Below are 15,791 nucleotides of genomic sequence, written 5' to 3'. Positions count from 1 at the left end.
CTGCCAACAATCTTGATAAAAAGCTATAGAAAATCCATCAGGACCCGAAGCTTTAGCTCTCTCCATTGAGAAAACTGCTTCACGAACCTCCTCTACAGTGAAATTCCTTTCAAGAAAGGCAGCTTGGGTTTCATGCAGTCTAATCCAATCCAAATCTTCCAAGTTTAGGTAGCTGTCTCCTACAATGGAAAAGATTGATTTGAAGTGATCCACAAGACACTTAGCAATTTCCTCCTCCCTGTCTATCACCCAACCTTCAATCTCAATGCTGGTAAATTAGATTTTTTCTTCTTCTTCCATTTGCGAGAGAGTGAAAAAAAAATTGTACTACCATCTCCTTCCAAGAGCCATTTACATCTTGATTTTTGTCTCAAAGAGAATTCTTCCTTCCTTGGGATCCCTTCTAGCTCTACTTTTAGGTTCACCTCTCTATTCTATCCTCCTGACTACATTCTTTTCTGGCCTCCTTTTGATCTAGCTCCTTTATCCTTTCCAAGATTCTTTCTTTCAACTCCTCCAAACTTCTAAACTCTTCTTTATTCCACTCTTTAATCCTTTCTTCAACCTCTTCAGCTTTTTCATGAAGTAAACCCCTTTATTCTTCAAATTGATTCCCCCTTCCTCCCACCACACCTTTATTTGCTCAACAAATTTTGGGATTTCTAGCCACATGTTTTCAAATCTGAACGGGGTAGGGCCTCCTAGTCGGAACTCTTGATCTAGGCATAAGGGATGGTGGTCAAAGGTTACCCTAGGTGATACCTTAAGTGCTAAGCTGCCCCACAATTCTTCCTAATCTACTGAAAAAAGGAATCTATCGAGTTTGGAACAAGTAAAGGAAGCATTTAAAAGGGTTCTTTCAGCTCTAGAGAGTCCACTAGTGTATTGAAATTCCTCATGCATTTGGTTATGATCTGTCTTGGGTTATTTGTCTCATTTGTGAATTTAATAACATTGAAATCTCCCCCCAAGCACCACAGTCCCTCCCACAAACCTCTGATTGAGCTATTTCTTCCCCAACATAGCCCTATCTCTGTATAAGTTGGCGCCATAAGCATTTCTTAGGATCCATTCCTTTCCATCACTCATTCTTTTTCTTTTATTGGGACTGAGTATTGTCCAATCAGTTCCTCCATGCACTCCATTTTCTCATTTCTCCAAACAATAAGTATTCCCCCTGAAGCCCCCAAGGAGGGGGCAAAAGACCAGCTCAAACCTCTACTGTTCCAAATACTCCTTATCCATTTGCTATTCAGTTCTTAAAGCTTTGTTTCTTACAACATTAGAATATCTGGTTTCTCTTTTCTTACCACATTTCTAATCAATCTTCTCTTTTTTGAACTCCCTAAACCTCTTACATTCCATCATAGTATTTTCATTTTCACTCGTTAACAAGGCCCTTTCCTTTTTCTCCCTCTTTTAGCTTTCCCCCTATCATAGTCCACTCCACTAACTAACCTCTCTAGTTCAATCATTTTCCTTTTTCTTTTTCTCTTTTCTCCTCCTTCCTTCCTCATGTAAACTTTTAATTTATTGGAGTTTTTATTAGAATTCCTCTATTTTTCCCTTCTTTTTATTGTGATTCTCGGTTGCTCCATCTACCTTTATATCTGAATCGCCACTTATTGATCTCTCTACCACCTTTAGGAGGGGGTGGGTTCCCTGTGTTTGCAACTTTTCTTCAGCCTTCTCCTCACCTCAACTAGCTTTGTCAAGTGTTCTAAAACTAGGTCTAGGTCCATGATTTTTTTCTCTTCCATTTCCAGCCCAACACCTCCTTCTTTTACTAAAGCACTTTGGTCATTGGTTACAACAGGTATGGTTCCAATGGTTGGATCTGCAAGAGCAGTAGAGATTGGGAAAACATCAGTATCATTACCAGTCAAAAACAAAGGAACACAATCAGCAATGAATGGAGAGGGAAGAAGGGGGGGAAGAAACTCCCTGAACCGACGAAACTCTATCCTTCCCAGAGACAGGCTCAGATTGGTCATTTTCCTTCTCTGTAACACTTTGTATTGCTAACTGGATTTGTTCCTCAAGTGCTCCTTGGCTTGGTTCATTTTGGCCCTGTTGTCCCCTAGTACAGGCACCTTGTTCTTGCGTCTGATATGTATCTACTATCTCTTCTCCCCGTGATTCTTTCAGGGAACTCCTACAGTTTGTGGTAACTTCTTCTCTTAAATCTTGTGGACTTAGGATTTCCATTCTAGAGAACTCTTCAAAGAGGAGCTCTATTCCGAAGTGTTCTAGCTCCACAAATCTGCAATCCTTTGTTGAGTCCACATTTCCAATGCTTGATGGTTGATTCGCTTCCTCTTCTTCTAAGTCCCTTATTTCTTCCCAGTCTGTCTCGTCCTCAGAGTCGGATTTTTCCTCTCTATTGTACTTTGGGTTAGGTTTATCAAGGGTGGTAGAGTTATCCGCCATGAGTTTTTTCCACCGCAGATTCTTCCCCAAGGATATAGGGAAAGAGGGAGAACTTTTAACCTAAGTTGTCTTTGCGGCAAGGACCAAGGGAGAACTTTGTTGTGTAGAGGGGGACGATGATAGATTATAGTTATCGTCCCCTATCGATTTAAAGAAAGTAGGCACATGATTCTTTTAAGGGGTCACAGTTTTGTCAACAGTTCAACCATGGTCTTAAGTTCAGACTGAACCGATTGTAGAACTGGCCCACCCTTGTTTGAAGTCAATTATAAGGCCTCTGCATACGATGCTTTATGGGCCGTTGGATTAAGTTCAAGGAAATTTATAAATATAGCCTTTAAGGGAAACTTGGTCATTCTTAATTCCTTGACCAAATTTTCGGTTCCCCAACTTTTTTCTTTTTGATAGATAATGATAATGATAATTTTATTAAATAAAGAACTAAGTATTCATCATACAATTCCCCACAAAGAGGTGTGAGGTGCAGCCTCCAAACTACATCATAAAGCTTACAATTGAGCCCAAAAGAGCTGATTCCTATGTACTCCTTGTTTAGCTAGAAGGTCTGCCAGCCCATTTGCCGATCTTCTTTCCCATTGAACTGTGACTGAAATATTTGAAGTCAGCCACTTAAATCTTCTCAAAGCCCCCCTGTACGGCCAGGCTGCCGTCTTTGGTTCTTTTAGCCATCCAATAACCAATTGGGAATCACCTTCAATCATTAAATGCTCCACTGCCAACTCTCTTGCATATTCTGCTCCTTGTAGCACAGCTTGGAGTTCTGCATTTACAGAGTCTCCCCACCCTATAGGACCAGAAAATAGAGCTACAATCTGACCCTCATCATTTCTGAAGACTCCCCCTATTCCAGATGGCCCCAGGTTGCCCAAACTACTGCCATCAAAATTTAGTTTAATGACACCTGCACTAGGAAGCTTCCAATCCGCCACCGGCTTGCTTCTGATTGCAGAACTTTTAGCTAGTTGTTCCCAATTTCTCCTTATGTCATCGAAAGTGTAGGTGGAAAACAGATCCAAGGATTTTACCCAACTTATGGCCCTACATAAGATACTTTCTAACACACATGTTTGATCCCTCTCCTTGTCATTAAAGATTCTAGCATTTCGTTCCTCCCACACAGTCCACACCAAAGCAGCTCTAACACACCTCCACAAAACTCTTCCTCTTCTCTTTGGCCACCTGAAAGTTGTAGGATCAAAAAGATTGCAAATCTGCACCAGTTCTGTCCACCTGCACCCAAAAAGATCAAAAAGCTTTTCCCAAAGGCCTACAACAAAAGGGCGAGTGATTAGTATATGGTAGCAACTTTCCTCGTTAGCTTTGCATAGGGTGCACCAGTTAGGAGATATACAAAGACTAGGTCTTCTTTTTTGCCAAACATCCAAAGTGTTGATTTTCCTGAGGGAGACTTCCCAACAAAGGGCTCCAATTTTAGGAGGGACAAGCTTGGACCAAACTTCCTTGTTATGAAAAGGTTGAGGCAATGGAGAGGAGCACAAGGAAGCAAAGAAAGAGGCACAAGAAAAGGAACCCGAAGGTAATGGCTTCCAAATACGGGAGTCTACAGAAGGAGGGTCCAAGCAAACATAATCAATAGTTTTGAGGAGCAAAGCATCCTGGTCAAGCTCAGAATCTCTCAAACCTCTTCTAAAACCCAGATTCCAGTTTATGCCAGAAGAAAAGGATGACGATACAAAACTTTGAATTGGCTCATTTTTAAAACACGAGTGGAATACAAGGAGGGAAAGAGGTCCTTGAGGGCACAGTCACCAATCCAAACATCCTCCCAAAACAAAACCATATCTCCAGTACTAACATCATACCTGATCAGGTTCAAGAAAACGGGAAGAATAGTATGAATAGCCTTCCATGGGGATTTCAGCGTAGCACGCCGAGATACACCAGCATCCCATCCATTGTCTGCAACACCATGCACACTCCTTACCACTTTATGCCAAAGTCTATCCCTTTCTAGAGGCCACCTCCATAGCCATTTACCTAATAATGTTGTATTTTTCTTCCTTAGATCGCCTAATCCCAATCCCCCCTACTCCTTCCTCCTACACACTATCTTCCCTTTGCACTATCTCTTCCAATTTCTTCTTCAGATCCGAACTTTTAACTTCGTTGCTACACTTCTAACGATCCACCCAGCTCTTGCCACATGACTACTAGTCATCCATTTCACCTTCATCTTCTACCTCCTTTCCTAAGCTCCAAAGCACCACTTCAACTTCTGATGCAAGCCAAACTGTTCTCCATTAGGGGTGAGCAAGAAAAACCAAAAATCCGATTAATCAAACCGGTCTGTTCGATTTCAGTTAACCAATATAGAAAACTGGTGGATAACTGAATCGACTAGTATACATATATTTCTATATATTTTATATATATTTATATTATATATATATATATATTTTTATATATTATTAATTAATAAATATGCATTATAAATAAATATTTATTTATAATATAATATATATTATTTATTATTTAAAATATAATATTTTATATATATTTCTATTTTTTATTATATATTTATATGCTTTTTATAATATATATTATAAATATAAACAAAAAACTGATGAATTGAACCAATGGTAACTGAACTAGTCAACCAGTTAACTAATCGGCTTCGGTTCGGTTTCGGTTTCGGTTACTAGTTTTCCAAAAACCAGTAGGATCGTTTTGGTTTCAAAAATAGGCCCACGGTTTGGTTAACCGAACCAGAACACCCCTATTCTCCATCAGTCATCTGCAAACAACTCCAGGTTACGGGGATTGTTTCTTGATTTCACCCCCACGACCTTAATCTTTGTCACTTGCAAGTCTTGAGTGTTGTACTCTACTAGGACTCCCCCACAAACAGCTGCAATTTTGTGGAAGATATGCTCTTGCCAGAGATTAAATGGAAGACCAAGAATTTTTAGCACAATCTCTCCCTCCAAACAGGTTTTCTCTGCAGTTCAGCAACCAGTTTTCTAGGGTTATTATCCCTGCTTTTGTTTCAAGAGTCAGCAAACCTGTTTGAATTTCCCCAAGGTCTACGTTTGCCTTTTTCTCTTCAAATGAAATCAGAAAAGTCTTTACTTTTGGATGAGTTTTTTCCTTCACTGTAATTACCTTTCTTCTTTCCCAATCTGTTTTTTCCCTTCCCATAGTATTTTTGGGACTGAGAACAAAGAGAGGATTCTAGCACCTGTTTTCTTCTCCTCTTCAACTGGTTTTTTCCTTGTCCTGCGCTTGAAGTAGTTTCCTTTAAGCCAGTCTTGGTATTTTCATTTCCCATCCCTTCTTCACTTTTCACCAAGAATTCCTCTAAGGCCCCAGCCAACAGTAGCCATCCCTGTTTTTGTTTACCTTCTGGTAAACAGATTAATTGTTTTCTCCCTTTTCCGAACAGTTCTGTTAATGTAATGAACTATCCAAAGTAGTTTCTTTTGCTTTCTGCTATAAATTTTTTCTCCCCTCTGCTTATCTCGTTCCTCCAACCTTGTTTCCTCACTGAGAATATAAGACCATCAACAAAGCCTTTGAACCATTTCAGCACCACCAGGTCCAGGATTATCGTTCCCCATTTGCCTTCTCTAAGCTTCAGACTTAAGCCTCCTTTAGTTTCGAGTTCCTCCATTAGCAGACTTTTCTTTTCCACTTTGATCTCTTTTCTCCTTTTTGTCGCTGGTGTGAAGTTCTCCATTTCAAAGTTCGACTTGGGCACCACTATCTTGCTTTTCTGACCTTGAAGGATCTATTTTCATCTTCTCATGAATCTGAATGTCATTTTCATTTGTGACACTCACTATGATTTTTGTAGACCATTTCAAGTATTCAATTGGTTTCCCCCCACCCCCTAAGATAGATTTTGTGGGACTAAACCAGCCTTCTCTAGATGTGCGGATGGCATCAAGTTTGAAAAAACCTTTTGAGTTAGATGATCTAAAAAGAGCCATTTGTGTTATGGATAAGATATAGCCCTTGATCCAAATTATTTTTCAATGGGCTTCTACCAGGATAATTCCATGATAGTGGAATCACTGTAGTTAATGTAATTTGTACTGCCTTGGTTCCCAAGAGATCAATACAAGTCACCCCAAGGACTTCAAATCCATCAGTCTAGTTGGTCACCTTTACAAAATAATAAAAAAGGTCCTTGCTTTTCAACTAAAAGACCTCTTGCCAACTATTATTATCTCCAAATTTCAAGGGGCTTTCCTTCAAGGGAAGCAAATCAAAAACAAATTCTAATTGCCAATGAGTGTGTTCAAGACATCACAAGGTCAAGTAAGAAATGATGGGCATATAAGCTAGATCTAAAGAAAAGCATATGATTTTGCTGACTAGTCTTCTTTAGATCTAGTAGTGGCAAAAAAAAAAATTGTGGATTCAGGGCAAAATGTAAATATTGGATAAGAGGATTTTGAAATCCTTCCATTGCATGATCTTGGTGAATGGTATCGCTAAGGACTTTTCCTGCCCTGGGGAACTTAGACATGGGGATCCATCGTCTCCCTTTCCTTTACTTTAGTAGTAGACATTCAGAGTAGACTGATATCTAGAGCTGATAGATTGGGTTCAATGGGTTGGAGTGGGAAGAAGCATGATCAAGGTGACTCATTTGCAGTTTGTGGATGATATTATAATTTTGTGAGAAGATGAGAGAGAGTAAGGAGCTAGGAACTTTAGCTCTTAATTAAGTAGTTTAAGTGTATATTGAATCTGAAGGAACTTGGGTAAGGGTTGTATTGCGAGGATCTAGATTGATAGGGAGATGGTTGGGATATATGCAGAAATCTTAGATTGTTTTGTAATGGAATGGCCCCTCACTATCTAGGGCTCCCTTTAGGAGGCAATCCTCGAGTCTTAAGCTTCTAAAATCCTATTATAAAGTTGATCCAAGTTGTCATATTTATCATCTTATTTCACTTACAAGTCATTTGCTTTTAGAATACTTAGTTTTCCTTGCTTTCAAATGCAAACATCTCTCAAAAATCATCCATACGTAGCTAAGCTGAAAGGCTAAAAAACAATGGTCAATTCAGCTATAGCAATAAGATTTTCACTTTGGGTAGCAATTCTACATTGTTACAACTCCTTACCAGTGGTTTAGTCTAGTTACTAGTAAATGTCCAATGAAAATTTAAACAAAATGTAGAGTTGCCTAGATTCAAATGCTGTAACTTCAATCAGTGCATGAGATTTGGATTAAGGGCATAGAATCCAGAAATACATCCATGACATAAATTTTCTGTTTGTGTACAAATAAAGGTAAAATGAAGAAATGCCCACCTTTCAAAAAATAGAAAATACAAGTCAGTTCTTATTGGACAAACAAAGGAAGAAACCTGAAGTAATTGCCTTGCTTACAGGTTCAAGGCTTGGCAAATGTAGCTACTATATATTTAGTTCTGAAAAACCTGGAAGCTGCTATATATTTAGTTCTGAGAACCTGGAAAATACCATATTGTGTGCCAAGAAAGATGGGTGAGGCCATGATAGCTCATGCACTACCTGAATGAGGTTAGAGATAATCTAAATACCTCACCAACAACCTTGTTTTGGTTTCCTAAAGTGATGAATGCTGCTGTTGATAGCTTCGATAAGGCAGGCATTGGAAGGACATTTTTGTAAAGTGACAGATCTATCTGTCTAGTTCTTGTTTCAGAGAATGGGCTTACTATTATATATCTCATATAATGCTCATTCTATTATGTGCTCCTTTCTTATGATTAAGATAATCTTCAAGTTACTCTCCTCAAGAAAAAAAAAATAACAAATAAAGAAGGAAGTTTCACAGAAACCTATTTCAAGGGTTCCTTTTAACATAAATCAAGTGAAACATTTTGTATCATTGGAAGATCTAATTAGATAACAAAATTAGCACATCTACAAATGAATAAGAAATCAAGCATTAACTAAGAGCATACCACTATATTTTTCTTGTCTTGATATATTGGAAGACTCATACTCCTTTGATTGCTTTTGGCTCTCATCAACAAGTGTGTTCTCCAAATCAACTTTTTCTGTCTACATAATATAGCATACAAGAGTAGCTTTTCAGAAGACCGCTAAGAAAAATACTGGACTAACATTTAAATCTGCATTGCAAACAAGATAAACTATTGATGCAATAAACATGGACACATAATAAATCCAAACTATGGATTTCATAATAAACATGGACATATATATATATATATATATATATATATATATATATATATATGTATGTATGTATGTATATATATATATCAGAACAACAAAACAGAGGTAACATTGCCAATGGTGAAACTAATGCATTGACTTTCTACAAATAGGAGATTAATTAATATAAGAGATTGATCTTTAGTTTTTCATGAATCTAAAAGAAAAGGATTAGCTTGAAACTATGAGTAGGAAATTAGAAATATTCGTGTGTAGAGAAAATCATAGCATTGTTCAAGCATTACACTGTGCAAGCAACACTACACGGTTGCAGATAAAGTTCTGAAAGTAGAACTTTAAGGGTTCATCTGATGCAGCTACCAGCCTACCACCACTATGTGAAGTTGATTCTCCAAAATTCCACAAAAAAACATTGTCAAAGCAAGAATTCCGGAGAAGGAAAATGGTAGTTTTTATCATAAAATTAATCATTTTATTGATTTTAGAAAAAGAATTCTATACAAGTAAGAAGTGCCAATGCCCCCCCCCCAAAACAATTCTGGGTCAGCTAATGCTACCCACGTTTTTCTTTTTTATTACAAGTTCCTCCCTAGGGGAATCATTTTCAATTGACTTCTCTCTGCCCCTGATCTTGCCAACACATCAGCCATGTGAGTTGTGAGACTATTTTCCTAAAGTCAACAACTGCTAAGGCTCAGTTTGGAAGGAGTACAAATAGAAATATGTAGAGTGCAAAACCTTGTATTTTGTATTTTCTTTTTTTAAGAATCAAGAAGAAATTTCATTAAAAGAAAAAAGATTACATCCTAACACCCTTGATTGTCTAGATGACACACCAAATACATTCTTAAAGCTTCAAATTGAAAAGGAGTCTACTTTACAAGGCTGTAAGTCAAGGGTATTCCAGAAATTTTCCAACAAATCAGCTTTGGAGACTTGATCAAAATCTGGGAGTATGAGAACCCAATCTGAGATCAGATTGGACACTGCAGCTACCATGTATTCTATATTGTTTGACCTGTTCTTGAAAACTCTTCTGTTTCTCTTCCTCCAGATAGACCAACATACTGCAAAAGGATACAACTCCAAATAATCCTGGCTTTCCTACTGCCTCTGAGCTTTGGCCACAAAGAGAATATTTCTGCTGAAGTTGATGGGTAGAAGCCACTCATCCCAAATAGGAAGGAGAAGAACTTCCATATGAAGCTTGCTATGCTGCATGAGAAGAACAAATGGAAGATTGTTTCTTCCTCCTGTTTGCATAAACAACACCAGCTGGCAAGATGTAATCCCTTAGGTTTCAGATGATCAGAGGTGAGGATGTCGTCATGTGCCACCAACCAGGCAAAGGCTTCTACCCTTGGGGGAACTGGGTTACCCCATACTCCTTTTATCTGATCTGTACCCCTTTCTTCCCTTACTAATGCTTTGTAGAATGACTTAACTGTGAATCTGCCTCCCTTACATTCTTTCCACCAGATACCATCTTCTATGTCTCTAGAAATGCTGGTCCCTTCTAATTTTTCTAGAAGCAAAATACACTCTTCCACTTCTTGGTCTAAGAGAGGCCTTCTGAATTTCAGATTCCATATCAATTGCTCCCCTCTCCACTCATAACATTAGGCTATTGAGACTTGTTATTCTGTTAACTTGTATAATCTTGGGCACACCTCACTTAACTTCCCTATCTCAAGCCACTCATCTTCCCAAAACCTCACTCTAGAACCTTCCCCCACTTTAAACTTGACCAAGTTTCTGAATTCTTGATTGAAACTCATGATTCCTTTCCAAACACTCACCCCATAGGAGCTTCTCACTTCTCTTGGTTCCCACCTGAATCTTATCACACCATAATTCCCAACCACCACCCTCTTCCACAAAGCCTCCCTCTCTCTCCCTTGCCCAAACCTCCACAGCCATTTCCCTAGAAGTGTTTTGTTTATTAACTTTACCCTCCTCAGCCTCAAACCTCCCCCCTCCTCTGGCTTGCACACCTTTTCCCACTTGACCAAGTGATATTTTTTGGCTCCCCCCACCCCTTCCCATAAAAAGTCTCTTTGAATTTTCTCAATCTTCATAGCCACTTCATTAGGAACTCTTAGCAAGGAAAGGTAATAAGTTGGTAAACTAGCCAATACACTCTTTAGAAGTGTGATTCTTCCACCCAAACATAGGTACTTAGCCTTCCATCTGTACATATTTTTTATGTATTTGTACTGTACATATTTGTATTTGTACTCTTTCCAAACTGAGCCTAAGCTCCAAATTATTTTGCAAATGCTCCACTTTCATACTTCTTAGATATGCCATTGGTGTAACTGATAAAGCTCTAAATCATACTGCATAGAAGCATGCAGCTTCAGGGCAGGGTATCTGAGCGTGCATATTTCCGAAACAATCACCTTCTTCTATTAACTAATATCCATTCTACTTGATGATTTTATTGAGAGAAATATCTGTCAACATTACTTACTCAAAATAGCCATTTTTAGAAGACAAGCCTAACCCCCATTCCCCCAAGGTAAAAAAATAAAATAAAATAAAATAAATATTGTCATTAGAACACAATGTTATGAAAACTTTTCCAGGAAAATCTCTATAAATAAAAGAGAACCGACAATCTTAGACACCTTAACATAAAGGCTATTTCAGTTCCATGGAGCAAATATTTAACTCCAAAAAGCAAAAGGTTGCCCTCAAAGATATTGAAATGGACCTGCAATTAGTAGATTTGAGAAGCATGACTTATGGTATGGCTATCAAATAAGTATAGAGGATGAGAGGAGAATCTAAAGGAAACTTAAATGTGTCTTCCAGAGTTCATTCAATCCACAATTTAAGAGAACAAATAATCACAAATCTGAAACTAGTAGGGTATTTCTATCATCGTTACTTCCTGGTTGCCAAGATTTTGTTGAAGAAAACGGAGAAAATGGTATGCTCCAAAAGGATTATGTGGAATTCGTGAATTCCCACAGATCAAAATAATTAACTTAGTTTCCAATATCCCCCATATAAAAAAAATTAGGAAATAAACTTTCTTATTAAAATTTCTCATAATTATCATTATAAAATAACAAGATAAATAAACAGATTAGAAATCTATGAATGAGATAACTACCATAGAGATTAGAGAAGGCAACTCAATCACAGAGCCAAACCTTGGCTTGTGACGTCGTAATTGATTTGCTACCGAAGAACAAGCACAACAAACCGAAGAAGAATTCTGAATTCCATTTGCATGATGTTTCCTACGAATTGTTAGGTATACCTCTAACTGCCGTAGTGTGTCAAGGAGTAGTACTTGTTTCTGCTTGAGGAGCAAAAGCTGGTTCTGCAGTGCCGAGAATTCGCTCCTCATTATCTGCTCGCTATCTTGAATAGCCGCTTCATTGACACCTTCTTCCAATAGTCGTTGCCTCAACTTTTCCGTTGAAACAGTAATATTCTCTAGAGGAGCCATAAGTTCGCTATTCGACATCCGCGGGAACATGTCCTTCACCGCCTGTAATGCTTCCATCCATGCCAGTCGATCTTCCCTTGTCTCCGCCCTCAAATGCAGCCTCTTTGTACCGGTAAAAATCGAAAACCGCTTGTCGTCCGATTTGCTCTCTCGAATCGACGAAACCTATTAAAGAGTCGACCTAATTACGACTAAAATTCAATTAATTAACCAAAGTGGCAAACGAAAAATATGTTATTGAGAGACTGGACGGACCTTCAGGTGAATTTCACCGAATGGCTTGCGCTGAAGTTGGGCTTTACCGTGCCTGGGGCGACAAACACGACGCATGGACTCCTCGCCGATGATTCTTATTCCCTTCTCTGTTTCTTGATTGACATTGATTTTATCGGGGCCATGGATCTTGTAGTACGACAGAACGCCATCCTGGAGCACGAACCAGCGGGGGCGCCAGCCTTTGCCGTAATTCACCCACTTGTACAGAATACCGGAGATTCCATTTCCGACGATGTCATTTATTTTAACGTCCCGGTGATCCCCCAACAACAGTTGGGCCTCATTCATCGACGGCAGCCTGGACGACAGGTCACTCATCGAAGGCTCAACTCGCTGCGTCATCCGGCAATGGTCGAAATCGTTAGTTCCGCAGTTGTGGTTCATACCGTTGCCGTGAACGCCATTGCCGTGGTTGCAGTTGTTATTGCCATTGAGGTCGACGGAGGATGTCCGAGGATACGCATCACGGCTGCCAGCAGCCAAGTCGGATCTCGCAGTCGCGGGAGGTGGATGCCGAGATATGTCAAGCATATCCTTTAACTGAGAGGAAGTCGCTGCTTGGCTCCGCTCGGAGACGGTAGAGACGCAGCAGAAGGGATGCATGAAGCTGGATCAAACAATATATCATTCCAAAGAACGAAATCACCGTGAGCCAGAGGCAGTTAACGAAAGAGAGAGGGAGGCCGTCTTGATGCTCACAGGTGGCGGTAGTGATGATGGACGAGTGGTGGTGGTTCGCCGGAAAAGTCGGCTGTGACGCTTGAACTTATTTGACGAATAACTCTGTTGAGCAGAAATGCCGATATGGCGTCCTACGGACGGTTATTTATTTATGATTATCCATTTAGTTATTTTTTCTTCTTTTAGAGAGAGAGAGAGAGAGATAAAAGGACGGCGATTCCGAGAACTCCGCCTCCTCACGAAACAGACAGTTTCACGAGGGAGTTAAGGAATCCGGCGGAGTTTGACCGGAATCCGACGAATCCACGGCGGCAAAGTCAATTCGCGAGAACTCCAGTCTCGCTTAAATACGCGACTTTTCTCTGTTTTATTAATTTTTTAATCCTGTTATACAGATTTTGTTGCTATGTAGCTTCGCAGCCTTACAGCCGACGGCGCGCTGTATGGTTGACAGCTGGCAAGCTGACAGAGCAGGTGTGACGTGGCGTTATGGTAATATAGATGGAACGTGGGGACCACGTGAGAAGTTCGGTTCCCCTCTGAGGGAATTAGGGAGAGAGGTTGAGGTGGCGGTGAGCGACCGATGCGTAGGTTAGAAAGTACTGGGTAAAAGGAGGGACGACTGCAGAGGGAGAAGGATAAGTCATTGCGAAAGTGGTGTGGAGGATAGCACGCGCTAGGTGCGTAGTACGCCTGAACTGTTCCGAAATCGTGCAAATAGTGCATTAATGACTGCATGGGTTTCCCGAGATCACGCACACATGTGGACGGCCTTTTTGCACAAATAACTGGTCCGACCGCGAGAGCAGCTTATGACACGCGTGAGGTAGGAGAAGAATATTCTCCGGGCAGCCGGAAGACCGGGCCCGAAATGGTTTTGACCGGCTCAGGTGGTCCACGGGTGTATTGAAGGAATAACGGAATCGGTTATCGGTATATACTTTTTGAAACTTACTTAATCACTAGAATTAGCAGGTGTTTGGCATCGATGCTGAAAACATCGCACCGTTTTCTCGTGGAATTGTTTATTTTTTGTTTCGAACCGTGTTGTTACATAAATATTTTTTGAGAAACAGCACTTATTTTTTTATTAGTAGAAACATTTTCAACATTGATCTATATTATTCAATGCACTGTTTTTTCAAAAAATATTAAATTTAGTATTGTTCTAAACCACGCTTTTTCAATTTCCAAGATGTGGTTTAGAATAATATTTTTCTAAAAAATGACACCATACAAGAGGGCATTGTTTGAAACGTCACTTTCTCTGATATGGCATGTACGTGGCGCTATTTTTTTAGAAAACAACATCGAAATAATAGAATCATAGTAAGCCACTATAATAAAAATAATAATAAAGAATTTACAACTTGGTAGCTCGGGGAACTACTGAATTTTATGATCTAGACCTTATGTCGCTGTAGATCTAGTCTAGTTGATCGATCAAAATGAAAGGCACTTAAAAATTACGGGGAAGTATGGCTAAAGGCCTAAAACTCCGATTCTGATACTAGAGGTGATCATGGGTCGGGGCGGGCTTTACACTTATGATAAGGATTGTAACTTAGGCCCAGGGTTTCAAGCCTAAAATATAAGCCCTAGCCCAAGTCTACACGGGCCCAGGCCAGGCTGTGCCTGATTCTGGGTCAATGTCTTTCATATATAAAACATTACATATCTATAATATTTTATATTAAATGACATAACGTGCATATAAACTTATTTTATACATTATATAATATAAAATATTATATATAATATAAATTATACATGTCATATTATAATATTTATATATAATTAAAATAGCATGTATACATATGTATACATTATACACAAAATGTATAAGTTTAAATATATGCGAGCCGGACCGAGCTTGAAGTATTAAGCCCAAGCCCGACCCTAAAATTTATGGACCTGAATTGGGCCCGAGCCCAGGCCAGGCCTGAACACAAAACCCAGCCCAAGCCTGGAACTTTTGAGCCAAGGCGGGCTGAAATGATCACCCCTATCTGACACCCGGTTAAACCAGATTTAGAATATCCATTTCCATGTCCGATTGGATTCGGATTCAATAAACTTGCTTTTCGGTTAATAATATGTGGGTTTAACCACCTTGGATATTGCATAACATACCTATATACATATTACATAACTATATAATTATGTATATATATACCTGAATTATAAGAAATTATATGAAATTTATAATTAATAAATTCAACATCCCATATTTATTTAAATTTATTTTGTAAGTGAGTCAAGTGACTAACTTTTTTAAACTTCTTATCTCTTAATTCTAAAAATAATAAAATGGACTTGAGTTAAATTAAAATCCAATCATAAGTTTCAGATTTAATTAACCTAAATTTGATTAGATTTGGAATTTAAGTTTTGATTGGATTTTGGCGTAGCTAATACAATCCGTATCCAACTTGATTACAGCCCTAATGGCCTACTACTAGGGGTGCAAATTGGGTCAGGTTGGATTGAGGTTTTGCTAAATTTTCAAAGGGCAAAACCTTTAATTATAGTCTGATGTAATTGAAATTCTTCAAATCTAGCAATTCAACTTGTAATCCTACTTACAAACAAGGTTCAAAGTATTGATATTGGTCGATACATCGGTAGGTAGGAGTGTGCACTCGGTTTATTGGGTTAAAAATCAAACTGAATAAACTGAAATTTTGAAAACCGAAACTGAAATTTAGAAAAATCAAAAATTTTAGTTATTTCGGTTAAAACTGAATTTTAATAATAT

General features: G+C 38.9%; 1 protein-coding gene across 5 annotated transcripts in view; it reads right to left on the bottom strand.

The window, feature by feature from the left end:
- Positions 1-13,405, bottom strand: part of LOC148874123 (oxysterol-binding protein-related protein 1C-like) — a 59,593-nt gene extending 46,188 nt beyond the window's left edge. The window contains exons 1-3 of one of the 5 annotated variants that reach the window (XM_088963838.1): positions 12,332-13,405; positions 11,885-12,241; positions 8,376-8,475 (exon numbers count right to left, since the gene is read on the bottom strand). In XM_088963838.1, coding sequence (XP_088819964.1) covers positions 8,376-8,475; positions 11,885-12,241; positions 12,332-12,955 — 1,081 coding nt within the window. In that variant the 5' untranslated portion in view covers positions 12,956-13,405. Of the gene's footprint in view, positions 1-8,375; positions 8,476-11,734; positions 12,242-12,331 lie in introns of all 5 variants that reach the window. The other 4 variants (XM_088963840.1, XM_088963836.1, XM_088963837.1 and 1 more) reach the window with 4 other exon arrangements.
- Positions 13,406-15,791: the final 2,386 nt, after the last annotated feature.

The sequence above is a fragment of the Nelumbo lutea genome, chromosome 1 (genome assembly GCF_056320005.1).
Source record: "Nelumbo lutea isolate HS-2025 chromosome 1, American lotus-T2T, whole genome shotgun sequence".
Taxonomy (NCBI): domain Eukaryota; kingdom Viridiplantae; phylum Streptophyta; class Magnoliopsida; order Proteales; family Nelumbonaceae; genus Nelumbo; species Nelumbo lutea.
The sequence above is the reverse complement of the archived record's forward strand: the minus strand, read 5'-3'. Positions and strand labels throughout refer to the sequence as shown.